At 40.2% G+C, this 17,885-nt stretch overlaps 1 protein-coding gene across 3 annotated transcripts in view; it reads right to left on the reverse strand.

Moving 5' to 3' along the window:
- The window catches only part of MRTFA (myocardin related transcription factor A), a 213,204-nt gene extending 195,983 nt beyond the window's left edge, over window positions 1–17,221 (reverse strand). The window contains exons 1-2 of one of the 3 annotated variants that reach the window (XM_042947903.1): window positions 10,063–10,312; window positions 8,149–8,241 (exon numbers count right to left, since the gene is read on the reverse strand). In XM_042947903.1, the coding sequence (XP_042803837.1) occupies window positions 8,149–8,241; window positions 10,063–10,105 (136 nt within the window). In that variant the 5' untranslated portion in view covers window positions 10,106–10,312. Of the gene's footprint in view, window positions 1–8,148; window positions 8,242–10,062; window positions 10,313–16,754 lie in introns of those variants that run through there. The other 2 variants (XM_042947902.1, XM_042947904.1) reach the window with 2 other exon arrangements.
- Window positions 17,222–17,885: the final 664 nt, after the last annotated feature.

Consider the following 17,885-nt stretch of genomic DNA (forward strand, 5'->3'; position numbering starts at 1 on the left):
ATGAAAATTACAAAAGGGCCCTTAAGGGTCATCTAACTTAATGTTCTTATTTTACAGAGAAAAAAAAAAAAAAAAAACTCAGGCCAGAGAGGTTAGACAACTTGTTCTAATATTATTATATAACTTATAAGTAACAGAATGAGGATCTTTAAACCCCACGCCTCTCTCTAATAATATTAGCCACCACTTATCAGATAATTACAATGTGCCAGGTGCTGTACTAAGGGTTTTACATACCTGATCTCATTTAATCTCACCACAATCCTATGAGGAAGGCATTATCAAGGCTTTTACACAGGAAGAAATCAGAATTCAAACCCATGTCTATCTGATGCCAAGTCTTTGATTTTAACCATCACACTATATCCACATTCCATTCACTCATTCATTCATTCATTCATTCATTCATCAAAATACTCACTAAGGAAATATAACATATCAGGTACCATCTCAGCCTTAGGGATTCTAGTAATGAAAATGGACAAGGTCCCTGCCATTATGGAATTTATGGTAACGAGTAAAAATAATTTAATAAGCACTTCAGGCATGACTGATAATTGCTGTGGAAAAAAAAAACAGTCATGTGATTAATAACTACAATGACAACACTATGCTACCAGTCACACATTAAATCACTAAACATGTAAAAGACTACCACCTCATATACAAAACAAAACAAACAAAAACCAGAAAATAACAAATGTTAGTAAGGATGTGGAGAAATAGGAACCTTTGTGCACTGCTGGTAGGAATGTAAAATAAAAGTAAATTTAATCCTGGGATAGTGGAAAATGACTAAAACAAGATTTTGAACCCACTAAAGATAACAGGTATTTGAAACAGTATATTCTCAACAGCAGATAAACTAGTGTCCTCCTTCTTTAATATGATATTAATTCTAACTTGGGCTTAAAAAGGAACAGTTCTAATCACAGAAATCTGTCAGTGATGGTAATAGATATTTCCAAATTAAAACAAACCACCAAGATTACACACATATGCAATTCCAATACCCACTTTTTTTCTGATTCCTACATTCCTGTTAAGTTTCTCTCAGTCAGTCCCTCTGGCATCTCAGCACAAAGACCTGACGACTGTGCAGGCAAAGGCAGTTCATTAAGTTCTCTTACTGGATTCAGACTGCTTCTGTGGGAACTGCCTCCTCTCAAGTTTCTGGGCTATTATCAGATAGAACCAACTCTCAATCTCCCTGGCTTCCTTTTCAGGGGAATGTGCCAAGAAAAAAATGGAGGAGAAAAGACCTGGGCCCACAGTTACCTAAAGTACTGTACCTTCATCCATCAGGGACTCTGTACTGCGTGTTATTCAGCTTCGTGCTAGAATTTACCAATAATCTTATTTATTTCCTAAACCCACTTGGTACAGATCTTACATAAGACACATGGAGAAGAAAATAATATCAATTAAGTGCAGCTACTACCCCCAATGAACGATATTAGCAGGAAGAAAAGGTCTTAATGAAAAAAAAAGAAATGTGACATTGAAAAAAGAAAAATTGGAAGAGTGCACTATAGGGAGAGGGAAGTCTGAAAACAAGTTTGAGGCTGGATGACTCACTGTATTAATCAAGGAGAGTTGTTTTGTAAAGGAGTTAAGCCTGAGGCTAACTTTAAAAATGGGCAAGGACAGGGGCTCAGGCAGCCTCAGTAGGAAGAGCAGGCAATTCTTGATATTGGGGCTGTGAGCTTGAGCCCCACATTGGGTGTAGAGATTACTTAAATAAATAAATAAATGTAACAAAAAAATTCCAACCACCATTAAAAAAAAAAAAAAAAAAAAAAATGGGCAAGGACCCAGTTTGGGGAATTAGGAGGAAGGCGGCTGTTCAGAGAATTCAGGGCAGCCTGATCAAAGTCAAGAAGGTAACAATTATCAGTACAGAATGATGACCAGGGCTTTTTAAAGTTCTGATTGAAAAAATCATGTAATAATTCTGCTTGGTGACCTATAAAAGTGTACATAATCCAGTTTGATGAAGACAGCATACAACTATAGACTAACCACAAGACCAAGAAGCAATTTGGTTCTAGCAACCAATTAAAGTTAGGCCACTCATCCTTCATAGACTCTAATCAGAAAGGAAGAAATCAGCCATTTCTATAGCTATACCAGAATGATATTCTGAAATGTTTTGCTTCCTCTCATTTGAGAAGTTATAATGAACAGAGTCTATTATTAAGCCTATGTTATTTTCCACAGAAAGCAGTGTAAATGAACTAGACAAAGAAATAGTAGCTAAAACAGATTCTAAGTAAGAAGAGCTTATCTAGCCTTTGTTTTTTAAATTGAATGTTAATTTCACACATATAATCAACAGACATTTGTGTAATTCTTCACAGTTAGCAATTACTTTATTTAGGCAGGATTTTATATACGGTAGATACTCAGCAACTATTTGAATGAATGAATAACCTCATTTATACTCAAGGTACTACTGCCAGGAGAAGCCAAACAAATTAACTCTGTAAAATGACTGAAGCTGCAGGAGAGTGAAGAATGAAGTATTTTCTTGCAATGGTGATGCAAGAAGGCACATTAGTCATCCACCTGCTCATTCAACAGAAATTTGAAGACCATTACGGACCAGGCATTTTTGTAGCGTGCACATGTGTGGGGGTATAGATCAGCTGTTAGATACTGGCTGACCGCAACCAAATTTGGCCTACAAACACCTTTTTAGTCCACAGAGCACTGACCACACAGTATTTTTTTTTAAATCAACTTTGAGGTATAATTTACTTACAATAAAATGCACCCATTTTAAGTGTACAGTTCCAATGAGTTCAATTAATTCTAACAAATGCACATTCTCATGTAATCACCACTTCCAATCAAGAAAACACTCCCATCATGCCTCATGCCCTTTTGCAGTCTTCCTCCTCCCCCTCCACCCCAGCCACAAACAACCACTGATCTAACTTCTATTACTATAAGTTAGTTTTGCCTATTCTAGAACTTCAATATAAATGAAACCATAGAGGCGAGTGGGTGGCTTGGTTGGTTGAGTGTCCATATCGTGATTTCAGCTCAGGTCATGATCCCAGGGTCCTGGGATTGAGTCACATGTCGGGCTGAGCATGGAGCCTGTTTAAGATTCATTCTCTCTCTACCCAACCCCCCCCCCCGCCCCTCTCCCCAGCTTGCATGCTCTAAAATGAATGATTGAATGAATAAAAGAATGAATAAAACCATAAAGTAAGTTCTCCTTTGTTTCTTACTTCCTTTCAACAGAGTTTTCAAGATTCATTCACACTGCTGCATGTATCTATAATTCACTGTTTATCCACGGTTTGTTTACCTATTCACCTGTTGATAGTATTTGAGTGGTTTCCAATTTTTGGCCATTATAAATGAAAGTGCTATGAACGTTCACGTGGTCTTTCTGGGAAGATATATTTTCATTTCTCTTAGATAATAAATACCAAGGTGCAGGACAAGGTTGCATGATAAGTATGTATTTAACTTTAAAGAAACTGACCATTTGTTTTCAAAAGTGCGGTATGTCATACTCCCACCACCAACATACACGAATTCCAGTTGTTTCACATCCTCACCAATACTTGGACTTTTCCATATTTTTTAATTTTATATATTCTACTGGGCACGAAATGGTATGTGATATAGTTTTAATTTGTATTTCCCTGGTGACTAATGTTGAAAATCTTTTCTTATGCTTTTGGACATTCAAATACGTTTTTGTCTTCGAAGTGTCTATTCAAAGCTTTTGTTCATTTTTAATTGGGCCATTTGTCATATTATTTTTAAAGCTTTTCATATATTCTAAATATGAGTCCTTTGATAAATCTATAGATATCTACACATATATGAAATTACATATACACACATGTATATGTATATAGAGTGCGTGTGTGTGTATATAAATATTTCCTCCCAGTCTGGCTTACCTTTTCATTTTCTTACAGTATCTTCTAAAGAACAGAAGGTTTTCCTTTTGATAGATCTGATTTATCATTTTTTTCTTCCATGGTTAGTGTTTTTGTTTCCTAAAAAATCTTTGCCTATCCCAAGGTCATAAATATTTTCTTATAATTTTTTCTAGAAATTTTACAGTTTTGTATGTTTAGCTCTATGAGCCCTTTCAAATTAATTTTTTCTGTACAGTGTGAGTTAGGTATTGACATTCATTTCTTTAAACACAAATATCCCAATTGTTCCAACAACATTTGTTGAAGACTACTCTTCCCTCTATTGAATTACATTTAACCCTTTGTTAAAAAATCAATTGATGATACATCTATTTCAGCATTCCCTATTGTGCTCCAATGATCCATATTTGTGTTTTTACACTAATACCACACAGTCTTGATTACTCTAGCTTTACGTTTTCTTGAAATCGGGTAATTTCATTCCTCCAAGTTTGTTCTTCCACCTCTAAATTATTTTAGCTATTCTAGGGGCACCTGGCTGGCTCAGTTGGAAGAGCATACAACTCCTGACCTCGGGGTTGTGACTTCGAGCTCCATGTTGGATATAGAGCTAACCTAAATAAACAAAACTCTAAATTATTTTGGCTATTTCAGATCCTTTACATTTCCATGTTAAAAAAAAAAAAAAATATATATATATATACATATATATATATATATATATATATATATATATATATTTTACATTTCCATGTAAATTTTACATCCAGCATGTCAATTTCTACAAAAAAGGAAAATAAGGACTGCCCTCAATTAAGGAGCAAGGTGGCTTTCTTGTATGTGGAGGTCTCTCTGATAAGGAGACATCTGAGTAAAGATCTGAAAAAAGTGAGGAAGTAAATCATGTGAAGATTTTGGGAAAGAGTATATACCAGGTGGAGAAAACAACAAGCACAAAGACCTGGTATGACCCAGGAACAGCAAAGAATCCAGTGGGATTGCAGCAGAGTAAGCAATGGGGACCATGGAAGATCATGAAACTGACTCTGGAAAGCAGATCATAAGATCTATAATCTATGTGGAGAGCAGATCACAAGAAAGCAGAGCAGAAATGGGGATTCAGATCAAAGGAAGCTACTACAGCAATAATCCAGGCAAGAAATAATAATGATTATGTGGTGGTCAGTTGTATGGGTCAACTTGATTAGGCCACAGTCACCAGTTATTCAAACACTAAGTGTTGCTGTGAAGCTATTTTGTAGATGTGATTAATATTCATAATCAGTTGCCTTTAAGTAAAGCAGATTGTTCTAGATAATCTAGGTAGGCCTGATTCAATCAGTTCAAAAGCCTTAAGAACAGGGGCACATGAGTGGTTTGGTCAGTTAAGCGTCCCGACTTTGGCTCAAGTTATGATCTCACAGCTCATGAATTGAAGCCCCAAGTCGGGCTCTTTGCTGACCGTTTGTAGCCTGCTTGGAATTCCCTCTCTCCCTCTCTCTCTTTCTGCCCCTCCCCTGCTCACACTCTCTCTCAAAAATAAACATTTAAAAAAATAAAATAAAAAGCTTTAAAAGCAGAACTGACATTTCCCAGAAAAAGAAATTCTACCTGTGGATAACAACTTCAGCTCAAGAGAGCCTAGCCTATGGATATCATACTTATACTTAGCTAGCCCCTGCATCATATAAGGAATAAATCCTTACAATAAATCTCTTTATGTATATCTCCTGATTTTATTTCTCTGGTTGAACCCTGATATTTTGGCATCTAGAAGTGGAGTGTTCAGTGTAAATACTTAGAAATGTGGAAGTGGCTCTGAATCTACATCAAACTAAAAAGCTTCTGCCACAACAAAGGAAACCATCAACAAAATGAAAAGACAACCTACAGAATGGTGGAAAATGTTTGCAAGTCATGCAGCTGATAAGGGGCTAATATCAAAAATATATTTTTAAAAAACTCATACAACTCAATAGCAAAAAAAACAGTCTAATTAAAAAATAGGCAGAGGATCTGAACATTTTTCCAGAGAAGACAGAAAGATGCTCAACATCACTCATCATCAGGGAAATGCAAATCAAAACCACAATATCACCTCACACCTGCTAGAATGGCTATTATCAAAAAGATAAGAAATAACAAGTGTTGGGGAGGATCTGAAGAAAAGGGAACCCTTATGCACTGTTGGTAGGAATGTAAATTTGTGCAACCGTGATGGAAAATGGTATGGAAGGTCCTCAAAAAATTAAAAATAGCACACCTGGGGTGCTTGGGTAGCTCAGTTAGTTGGGCAGCCAACTCATGATTTCGGCTCAGCTCATGATCTTGCTGTTCGAGAGTTCAAGCCCTGCGTCAAACTCTGTGCTGACAGTACAGAGCCTGCTTGGGATTCTCTCTCTCTCCCTCTCTCTGCCACTCCCCTACTCACACACGCAAGCACATGCAAGCACACTCTCTCCCTTCCTCTCTCTCTCAAAAAGTAAATAAATGGACTTAAAAAAAAAAAAAACTGCACTACTATATGATCTAGTAATTCCACTTCTTGGTATTTATCCAAAGAAAACAAAAACACTAATTCGAAAAGATGTATGCACCCCCATGTTCACTGCATCATTATTTACAACAGCCAGAGATGAAAACTACCTAAGTATCCACTGAGGAATGAATGCATAAAGAAAAAGTGGTATATATAAATATTATTCAGCCATAAAAAAGAATGAAATCTTGCCATTTGCAACAACATGAATGGACTTCAAGGGCATTACACTAAGTGAAATAAGAGAAAAGAGAAATATATGATCTCACTTATACGTGAAATTAAAAAAAAAAAAAAAAACTGAGCTCACAGACACAGACAAGATTAGTGGTTACCACAGGTTCGGGCGGGGGAGTGCTGAGAAATGGGCGAAGGGGGTCTAAAGGTACAAATTTCCAGTTATAAAATAAGTAAGTCATGGGGCACCTGGGTGACGCAGTCAGTTAAGCGCCCGATTTCGGCTCAGGTCATGATCTCAGGGTTCGTGGGTTGGAGCCCCCTGTCAGGCTCTGGGCTGACAGCTCAGAGCCTGGAGCCCGCTTTGGATTCTGTGTCTCCCTCTCTCTCTGTCCCTCCCCTGCTCGCGCTCTCTCTCTCAAAAATAAATAAACATTAACAAATTAAAAAAAAAAAAAAAAGAAAAAGAAAACTCCTAGAGCTGAGCCATGAGCCCAAAAGCCAAAGCCACAGGCCCAGAGCAGGAATCTCAAGCCACATAGGATTACTCCCAGGCTTTGAAAACTAATGACATTTTCCCTGCCGGATCTTAAAATTGCTTGGGACCAGTGACACACCTATTCCCTGCATTTTCTCCTTTTTGGAATAGGAATGTCTATGTCTGTCCCATCACCGTATTTTGAGAACATATAACTTGTTTTCTTGTTTCACAGGGCCACAGATGGAAAGGGATTTTGCCCCAAGATGGATCATACCCAGAGTCTCACCTATACCTAATCTAGAGGATTTATATGATGAGATTTTGTACTTTTAAGCTAATGTTATGTAGATGAGATCTTAACTTGAGTTGATGTTGCAATGGGTTAAGACTGTTGGGAATGTTGGAATGGGATGAATGTACTTTGCATGCGGGACAGATGTGAATCTCTGGGAGCCAAAGAACAGACTGGTAGACTGAAAAATGGCACCCTAACGATACCCACATTTTCGGGGCACCTGGGTGGCTCAGTTGGTTAAGCGTCCAACTCTTGATTTCGGCTCAGGTCATGATCTCATGTTTCAAGAGATGGAGCCCCACAGTGGGCTCTGCGTGGACAGCGAGAAACCTGCTTGGGATTCACTCTCTCCCTCTCTCTCTCTGCCCCTCCTCCACTCCCCGACTCTCAAAATAAAAAAATAAATGAACTTAAAAAAAAAAAGATACCCACATTTTCTACATCCTAGACCCTGGAACTTGTGATTATTACCTTAAAAGGCCAATAATAACAATAATAATAATAAAGGTGGGGGAATCTTTGCAGATGTGATTAAGGATCTTGAGATGGGGAGATTATCCTGGATTATCTGAGTGAGCCCTAAATGCAATCACATGTCTTTATAAAAGGGAGGCAGAGAGATTTGACAGAGAGGTGAAAGAGATGTGCACAGAGATCTGAAGATGCTGCCGTTGAAGACTGAAGTGATCCTGCCACAAACCAAGCAATGCCAGCAGCCACCTGAAACCAGAAGAGGCAAGGAACTTACTCTCCCCCGAAGCTTCCAAAAGGAGTGCAGCCCTGCTGCTGACACCGTGATTTTGACCCAGTGAAACTGACTTCACACATCTGGCCTTCAGGACTATAAGAGAATAAATATAGGCTGTTTTAAGTCACCAAGTCGGTGGTAATTTGTTACAGTAGCTAGCCACAGGAACCTAAACTAATCAGTTGGGTTGGACAAGGATAATTATGACGGAGGTGGTGAGAAATGATCAGATACAGATATATTTACAAAAGAGAGCTAACAGGATTCGCTGATGGACTGGATATGAAGTGGGAAAGAAAGAGAAGATGACATCAAGGTTCTTACCTGAATTACTATAAGAATTTCTAGAGCAAGGATCCTCAAACTTAACCTGCATGAGTCTCTACTTCTTCTAGTCACTTCTTTGTTTTGTTTTGAAAAAGTGTAGTAGGTTTTCCTACTGTTTGGAGATAGTAGTGATGAGTTTGGAGTTGAATGCACCTGTTTTCAATTCTGGCTCTACTGTTCACTGGCTGTGCGATCTTGGGCAAGGGAATTAATCTTTCCAAATCTCTAGTACATTTTACTAAGTACGTTTTACTAAGCTGAGGACAACCCACTGGTTCATCAACATACAAGCCAGGGGTGGCCTCGCCAAAAACTGTTTTGGTAGAATCTGGGGCTGGACATCAGATTAGAAAAGGTTAGAAATCCCAGAGTACTATGATTTTAAAATATTACAACTTACTTTGAATATTGTTATGCTCTCTTTCTGGCCGTTATTCATCTGTTCATTGCCTTCCCCTTTACCTAGCTCCAGTCATTAATGGACCAAGAATCAAGTAAAAAGCTGAGTAATTCTCAAGTGTAAGTTCAGGACACTGTCATTTAAGACAAGGAAGGACAGGGTAAGGAGAAGGGGTGAGTCACTTTCATTCATTCAACAAGTATTTATTGAGCATCTATTATATGCCACGCCAAGCACTACACTGAATGCTGGGAAAATAGCAATGAAGAGACACACATGGCCCCTGTCCTCACAAAGCTTATGAGAAGAAAAACATAAACAATTACACAATTATTTTGCTGCAATTGTAGCTACTGCTACAAAAGAAAACTTCTGGGTGTTAGGAAAATTAACACGCATAGAATGCCTACTATGTGCTAAATGCTTTACATGTAACTTATTTACCTCTCACAGCCATCCTATGAGGAAATAGAGATTTGGAAAGATTAATTCCCTTGCCCAAGATCGCACAGCCAGTGAACAGTAGAGCCAGAATTGAAAACAGGTGCATTCAACTCCAGACTCATCACTACTATCTCCAAACAGTAGGAAAACCTACTACACTTTTTCAAAACAAAACAAAGAAGTGACTAGAAGAAGTAGAGACTCATGCAGGTTAAGTTTTGAGGATCCTTGCTCTAGAAAGAGCTTTCTAAGTTCATGTGATGAAGGTGAATTTTGGAAGGTATTCAAAAATCCCTTAACACTCTCCAAATAGAACAAAAGGTTACACTATAATTAACTCAGTTTTATTTAGGCACCCAACAGGTTATTAAACATGTTGAAAATAAAATGTCATGAATACCTTATCCAAATTGTACAGGTCATGCCCAGTTTTATACAAATTGTTTCTGCAGGCTCACCTTCAGAATCAGCTTTCAGGTAAAAGTGAAAGGGGGAAAAAAATAAAATTAAAATGAAATGAAATGAAATGAAATGAAATAAAATAAAATGAAATAAAATAAAATAAAATAAAACACGATCATGCTACAGAGTGACTGCTTTAGGAAAGGACTAAATAGCTGTTTCACTCAATGTATACAAAGATTCATGACAGATATTACACAAATGAGCAATAACCACCCCATGATGTTCTACTGCGTAAAGGAAAGCTTCAAATTTATTTAATTTCAAATTAAATCACTAACCTATGATCTCACTGTATTCTTGGTGGCTCCCTATTCCCATCATTCCAGGACTCCCAGATCCTCCCTTGCAAAAAAACAAAAAAATCTAAACAGAAAAGAAATATCAACAAGAATGTGAAATGATCCACTGAATCTACAAAATATAGAATTTAAAATAGCACCACATCTTTGCCTCCCATGCCCCCTTAGGGCATTAACCTGGAATATTAGAATTAAAGAGTGAAAGGCTTCTGAATGAAAGCTTTAGTTCAACTGATTTTCCATAAAAAGTGATTATCACATGTATCAGAGATATAAAAGAACATTGTCCTTACCCTTCATTTCTAAATTGTTTTGAAAGCCAAGATAACATATACAAGGCAAATTTTAAAAGACTACTTTAGAGGCACCTGGGTGGCTCGGTCAGTTGGTCAGTTGAGCAGCCAACTCTTGATTTCAGCTCAGGTCATGATCTCATGGTCGTGAGATCAAGCCCCCATCTCACGATAGTGAGATCAAGCCCCACGTCAAGCTTCAAACTACATGTGGAGCCTGCTTAAGATTCTCTCTCTCTCTCTCTCTCTCTCTCTCTGCCACTCTGCCTAGCTCACCTGCTCTCTCTCAAAAAAAAAACAAAAAAAAACAAAATAAAAATAAAAAGACTACTTTAAAGACATCCATCCCATAGAGGCACCTGACTGGCTCAGTTGGTAGAGCATGCAACTCTTTATCTTGGGGTTGTGAGTTCGAGCCCCACAATGGGCAAAGAATTTACTTAATAAAATAAATAAATAAAAATAATCTTACCCCCAAAATACATCCATCATGTAACAAAATATAAAGTCAACAATAAAGCCAGTTTCACCATGAAACCAATAACACCACTCTCATACCAAAATGCAACATGGTGTGTTCTAAAATATGAGGAGAGGACAACTTTCCAAGTTCCTGTAAATTTTGTGGTAGTGGAAATATGTACAGATTAACCACGATTAAGGGACTTTGGCATCACTTATGCCATTTACAGTTACAAAGATAACTGAAACACTGACAAAATATGTTTAAAATTTGGACACTATAGTATGCCCTTATTTAGTATTTATTGAGCAATTTAGGATGTGAAATCACTAGTATAGCTTTCTATTTCAGGAATGGCAACAAGATACATATAAGGAATACTGCAAAGAATACTTTGAATGCTACAACACCTTGATTGCTACCATAAAGAATTCTCAGTATACTAACATTTTCACAAACTATGCAAGTGAACAGGAACAGACATTTACTACAGGCAAAGTTAGTCATTTCATACACATTATCGTAGGGAGTTAGCACTTTTAATTCAAAGACAGAACTGGGGGGACGCCTGGCTGGCTCAGCCAGTACAGCATGTGACTCTTGATCTCAGGGTCGAGAGTTCAAGCCTCACACTGGGCGTGGAGCCTACTTTAAAAAAAAAAAAAAAAAAAAAAAAGATCTTGGTTCAAACCCTGATTGCTCTCTTCCTAAATTAGTGAATCTCTCCAAGCTTCTCTTTCTTCATCTACAAAATGGTGCTACTACTTACTTTACAGAGCTGGTGTGAGAATTAATGAGGTAGCACAACAGTGATGCCACTATGACTCCGTAATCCTTATTAACAACCTCATGTTGTGAGTAAGAATCATGAACCCCATTTTACAGATGAAAAAACTAGTCACAAGAAAGTTAAGTAGTAAGCCTATGGTTACAAAGCTGATAACTGTCAGTACCCAGCTCTGTTCATGCCCTTAAACTTGACACGTTACTTCACTAGTTATTTTACTCTCTGATACTCTGATACTTTAAATTTTGATACCAGAACAAAAGGTTTTCAAAAAAATCAAAATCCCTCATAATTCCCAGTTACAATTTTAGAGGTCAAAGACCTGTAAGTAGCCCACCTATAAGAGGATACATCCCAGATTTCAAACTGAGCTTTCCAAATTACTTGTAACTAACACTCACTTAAGGAATGATTTCTAAAAGCATATGAATGAAAGTGACTAGGGAAGCAAATGAACCAGATACACCACAAAACTAAAAATATGGTATCTGAAGAAAGGAAATTTTCACAATGCTCAGTCTTGCAAAGATTCTGCAGATCTTCTGTTACGACTATGTGAGCCGGCCTTAAACACGGGGTGAAGAACTGGCCCAGGCTCAGCCACGAGATTCTTGTGGAACCTCAAACCACTTAATTTCTCAGTGCCTCTGTTCAACTAAACAATGAGAGTTGGACTGGAGTCTCTGAACCGCAGAACTAAAGGCCACTTAGGCAATTAGCTCCACCCAAGGCACCCTGGCAGATCACCCAATTCCTGCTTTAGCACCTACAGAGACACGGAGTTCGATGAGCTCCCCTCTTCGAAGAAGTGATACAGTATTAAGAATCTCTGCAGGTTCTTCTGCGACCCAGTCACAAAAGTGCTCACTCTGCTATTATTATGGGTCCTGGTTCCACTTCTAAGCTCTTTTTAAGCGTATGCACCTCTAAGTACTGCTTCTGACTAAACCCACTCTGCAGATAGAAGGCCCAGTAATTCAAAGACCGATAACGAGAATACAAGTTACCCCTAACAGGCAAACTGTGCACCTCCTGAGGTGCCTCCAGAGGTACTGTTGTAACTGTGTGTAACTCTAATTGTGAAATAAAAACTGTGTAAACATAAGTACTTGAACTGGAAAATCTGACGCTGAGCAGCAATGACTGACATTTCAATGCTTCTATCTGAACATTCACATCATTCTACACTCATTCATCTCTGACTCCAACCTCATTCATCCATGGTCAGTTCTAGGCTACTGCCTAAAATTAACGATGATGATGATGATGGTGGTGCATGGAAAGCTGTGCCAAGGACTTGGCACATGTTTAACTTGTTTAATCTTTATAGTAGCCATATAAAGCAGCCACCATCATCATCCCCATTTTATAGTTAGAGAGTTACTAAGAAGACTTCGTAAGAGTACTACAGTCACACACCCAAGGTCACACAACCAGCAAGTGGTAGAGGCAGGATTGCAACCCAGGAAGTCTGGCTCCAGCATCTATGCCACGAGACTGTGCTGTGCGTCTATGCTTGTCTATCAATCTGACAAGTTACTGTTCTCCTCAATATCAGAAAAATTACTCCACCCTCAACTTACACACAGAGATTAAGTGTTTGTCCTTAGTGCCGGCCTAGACTCCTTACATTTCATATGGCCCTAATTCAGTGCCCACTTCCACCTACTGGCCTGCCACGTTGAAGGCACACAGTGAGCAGCACCCAATTAATATTTCTGAAAATCTGGTACAAGAATTAAATCTTTCCCTCCTCTGAATCCTTGCCTCCCCTCCCCCAGCACTTTGTACCTTCTTCCAACACTTTTTCTGTTCTATGAGGTAGCCAGCCTCCAAGATGGCCCCTAAAGATCTTTACCTCCTGGTATTCATGCCCATGTGTAATCCCTTCCCACAATGTGTGACCAAAAGAAAACGGGAGAAATGACAGTATGTGACTTCTAAAGCTAGGTCATAAAAGACAGTGCAATTAAAAAAATAAAAAGTAAAATAAAAAATAAATAAATAAAAGACAGTGCAGCTTGGTGTCCTGATTGCTTGCTCTGGGGGAAGCCAGATGCCATGCCATGAGGGCATTCAAGTAGCTCTGTGGAGAGGCCCACAGGGAGAAGAACTGAGATCTTCCACCAACAGCCTACACCAACTTGTCAGCAATCTGAGTAGCCACCTTAGAAGAGGACCCGCCAGCTTCAGTCAAGCCTTCAGATGACTATAACCCCAGACGACCCATTAATGCAATCTCCTGAAAAGACCCTGAGCCTGAACCACTCCCCAAGCTGCTCCCAAATTCCTGACTCAAAGAAACTATGAGAAAGAACGTTTATGGTTAAACACTAACTTTGGGGGTAAGACATTATACAATAGATACCTAACATACCTAGTCTCTAAAACTATAATTTCCTTAAGAGCAGACACTGTTTCCCTGATTCTCAAAACTCATTAAGGCCATAGAAATAAACAGTGCCTATGGGGTGCTGGGGTGGCCCAGTCAGTTTAGTGTCCGACTCTTGATTTTCAGCTCAGGTCATGATCCCAGGGTCATGGGATCAAGCCCATGTCCGGCTCCATGCTGAACATGGAGTCTGCTTAACATTCTATCCCTCCCTCAACACCTCTCCCTAGAGAGAGCGGTGTGCTCTCTCTAAAAATAAAAAAATAAAGAAATAAACACTGCCTATATTTGAATTGTGTCAGTGGGTCATTCCCTTTGTTCAATGTTCCTTTTCTTCCAAAGTATAACCGTTTATAAACTACCTCTATGTCTATACCACTTCATCTGTAATCTATCAATGTCCTCCCTCTTCTTTCAAAGACCTTCTGAAATATAACCTCCTGACCAAAGTTTTTTCTCAACAGATGAAAATGTTCCTATGTCAATTTTAACTATCAACCCTAGCATTTACATAAACACACTATAAATATGTATTTGTCTACATTCATCTTTTATTCAACAAATATTAACTGAGCAACTGCTATGTCCCAAGAATTGCTCCTGAAGCTGAGAATAAAAGATACAAAATGCCTTTGTGGAGCTTATAGTCAATAGTAGTCTCTCTAAATATAACAATCTATGTTAATATGACTTCAAAATTCTAATTTCCCCTTTCATAAAAATTATTCAAAACTATTTTACCTTTCATTGTCTATTTAATTGGCCACTCCTCTGCACATCCTTTTCTTTATACACTTAAATATGTAAGCTACAGTCTCAAGAAAAGTCCATACCTGGTTAACAGCTTTGTTAAGTGCCCCATACAGAATCTGTAGGTCATGTCTTCCACTGAATGTTTCCATGAACCACACTTTTTAGCAAATGCCATCACACTTATAAACATAAAATAACTACCATTTGATAGCTTTTGCTAAACAAGTTTTAGAAACTTTAAATCAAATAAGAACATTTATTTTGCAGAAAGTAACTTGTAATTGATGTAGTAAAATATATAGCTGGAACTTTCTCATCTCACTTATATTTATCTCTACAGAGTGTGAAAAGGGAAAGAGCATACATACTTTTAAGAAAGAAATTCAAGTCCAGGCTCTGTCACTAACCGTGTAACCTCAGACAAATTATTTAACTAACTGAGCCTCAGTTTTCCTATCTTAAAGTGGAGGTAAAATCTACTTCATAGGGTTGCTGTGAGAAGTGAGTGATAACATTAAAAGCCTAGCATTATTAATGCCTATTACATAGTGAGCATAAAGAAATGTCGCTTTCCTTCCCCTTCCCTATGGCTTATACTAGGCTATAGCAGTCAGAAGATTCATCAGGAAATCTTTCCAAGCTCAGCTACTTGGAATGATCTTCCTCTCCTTCATCTGGTGAGTTGAGATTCAGCCCAAATGCCATCTTCTCTTTGAGGTCCAAAAGAGAAGCTCTCTTGACCCTCCTATACAGTCTGGAGTTTATTTCAATGTGTTACGACTGTCACTTTCTGCCTCTCACACTAGACTGTGAGCTCCTATGACCAGGGACCATATCTCACTTATCTCGATTATGTTGGCTTTTAGAAAAACACCTGGCCCGTTACAGACAAGGAACAAGTTTACTGAATGAGTAAATGAATGAATGAATGAAGTCATTACTTAAGTAGTACCCAAAATTAGTACTGAGTGATTCCAAACTTTCTGGTTTTGCCCTTTATGGGCTGGGATGCTGTTTCATACTTCTTTTAAATGCCTTCCTCATAGCACTCAGCAGAGTACTTAAGGATGTGGAAAGTCTGCAGTAAATACTTTTGGATTACGGGATACATATTACTCTTCCATCTCATGATTTTACTCTAAATAAAAAACCTATCCAAAGAGATGTGACTTTTGGAAGCCTTTCTAAACAGGGTCTCTTAACCATTACTGGCAAAGACGTGAAGCAGTGCTAGAACGGACTATAGTCAGTGTTTTTTTGCACGTGTTTTTGAAAAAAGCAATAATGGTTTGCCTCTAGTTTAGTTTCACTAAGAAACTATCGTAAAGCCCTTTGATTCACTATGAAAAATGGAAACGACGTTAGGCAAAACTTCATTAAATCACTTTCAGCCAAGGGTTCCCCACCCTGTAGTCATGGGGCTCTGTGCCAGCTGGCTGTACCACCTCACTCCTGGGAGGCGGCTGCTTTTCAACAGTAAAACGGCTTAAGTGAAATCTGGAGTTTTGGGGGTCCTCTAACCTAAAACACGTGAATTTAGCTTTTTATTGAAAATAACGATTATGTTACAGGCTCTGACATCAGGTAGAAAAGATCCTGAAAAGATCTCAAAAGCTGGCAACCTGCACACTTCGGACTTCTCATGGATTTTAAAGTATGTAAAAACACATGAAGCTGGATGTAATTTCATTATTACATTTAAGTGACATCTTTCACGTTCCTGTATACACATACCTCATGCCAAATACAGCTGGTAAATAGTCAAGTGTCTGCCAAACTGCCTTTTCGTTATGCTCTATAATAGCAAGAAAAAAGATAAATCCTGACAAAGCCAAGCTGGGCTGGTGCTTCAACACAAACTGATCCACCAGTCGTTCTCAATTTACAACGACCCCAGGTAATAGGTATTACGCCCCTTTTCCTAATGAGGAAACTGAAGCCCGAGATTACACAGCTAGGAAACGGCAGGTTTGAGAATCTGACCTGAAAGCGCCAGCGCCAGCCCCAGCCACGACAGAGTATCAATGCGTTCTTCCGGCACCGGCCAGGGTGGGAGGTGTAATCAAAGCGTCCTGCCAGACACTTTCTTAGAGGGTAAAGTTCTTGGCCGTCAAGTTTCAAATCCACCAGGGCCCTTACACCTGGCGGCATTCAGGTTGCTGACACAGGCATCAACAAATCCAGGTAAGCCTCCCTGGCCTGGGAATCCTGGGGCTGCACATGGATCCTGAGGGTCTGCACAGATCCCGGGGAAAGCGTGCGACAGAGGGTCCCTGCAGTCAAAACACACCCGGGGTGCAGCAGGTGCCGGAACCCCGGACCCCCGACCCGCGCTGCCCGGCCAGGCGGTTCACAGGTGCACGGCCCCGCCCCGCCCGCCTTGGCTAGACGACCCTGGCCCGGAGGGGAGAGGCGAGGGGACCAGCGGCGGGTTGGGGGCCGGGCTGCGAGGCCCGCCCAGGCCAACCCCGAGGGCGCGCGGCGGGGTCGCCAGGAGAAAGGATGCTCGGGGCGGGGCTGGTGGGGGAGGGGTCCCCTGCCCGGACTCTCACTCACCGCCTCGCGCTCCTCCCAGCCCGGGCTCGGCGGCGGTCCCCCTCCGGCTCCCACCGCGCTCTTCCCCTCCCGAGGCTCAGCGTCTAGCCAGGGCGCACGGAGCTGGGGAGAAGTCTGCGCGAGCGGAGGGCTGTGGCGAGCGGAGCCGAAGGGGTGAGGAGGAGGGAACGGTCGCTCTCGCAGCCGCCTCGGACACCACAGACACGGCCGCCGCCGGCTCTTCTCAGCCACGGAAGCTGCGGGCCCTCCCACCACACCCGTCTCCCGCCTCCCACACTGCCTGCTGGAAAAGTGACAGCTGTGCTGGCCAATCAGAGGCCTTGTGGAGGCTGGGACCAGGGGACTAAAGGGAGGGCGGGAAGGGAGGGGTTTGAAGGAGGTGAGGACGGCGGCGGGACTTCCTGTGACTGACGGCCAGGCGTAGCCAATGGGAAACGAGAAGATGACCTCATCGCCAAGGGAAGTCTGGAACTGGCCGAGCTGCGGCGAGGAGGTGGGAGGAGGTCGGCGACGAGCCGGAGGCGGGGCGCTGGGGCCTTAAAGAGGCCGAAGCCCATT

Source organism: Panthera leo, chromosome B4, assembly GCF_018350215.1.
Source record: "Panthera leo isolate Ple1 chromosome B4, P.leo_Ple1_pat1.1, whole genome shotgun sequence".
Classification (NCBI taxonomy): domain Eukaryota; kingdom Metazoa; phylum Chordata; class Mammalia; order Carnivora; family Felidae; genus Panthera; species Panthera leo.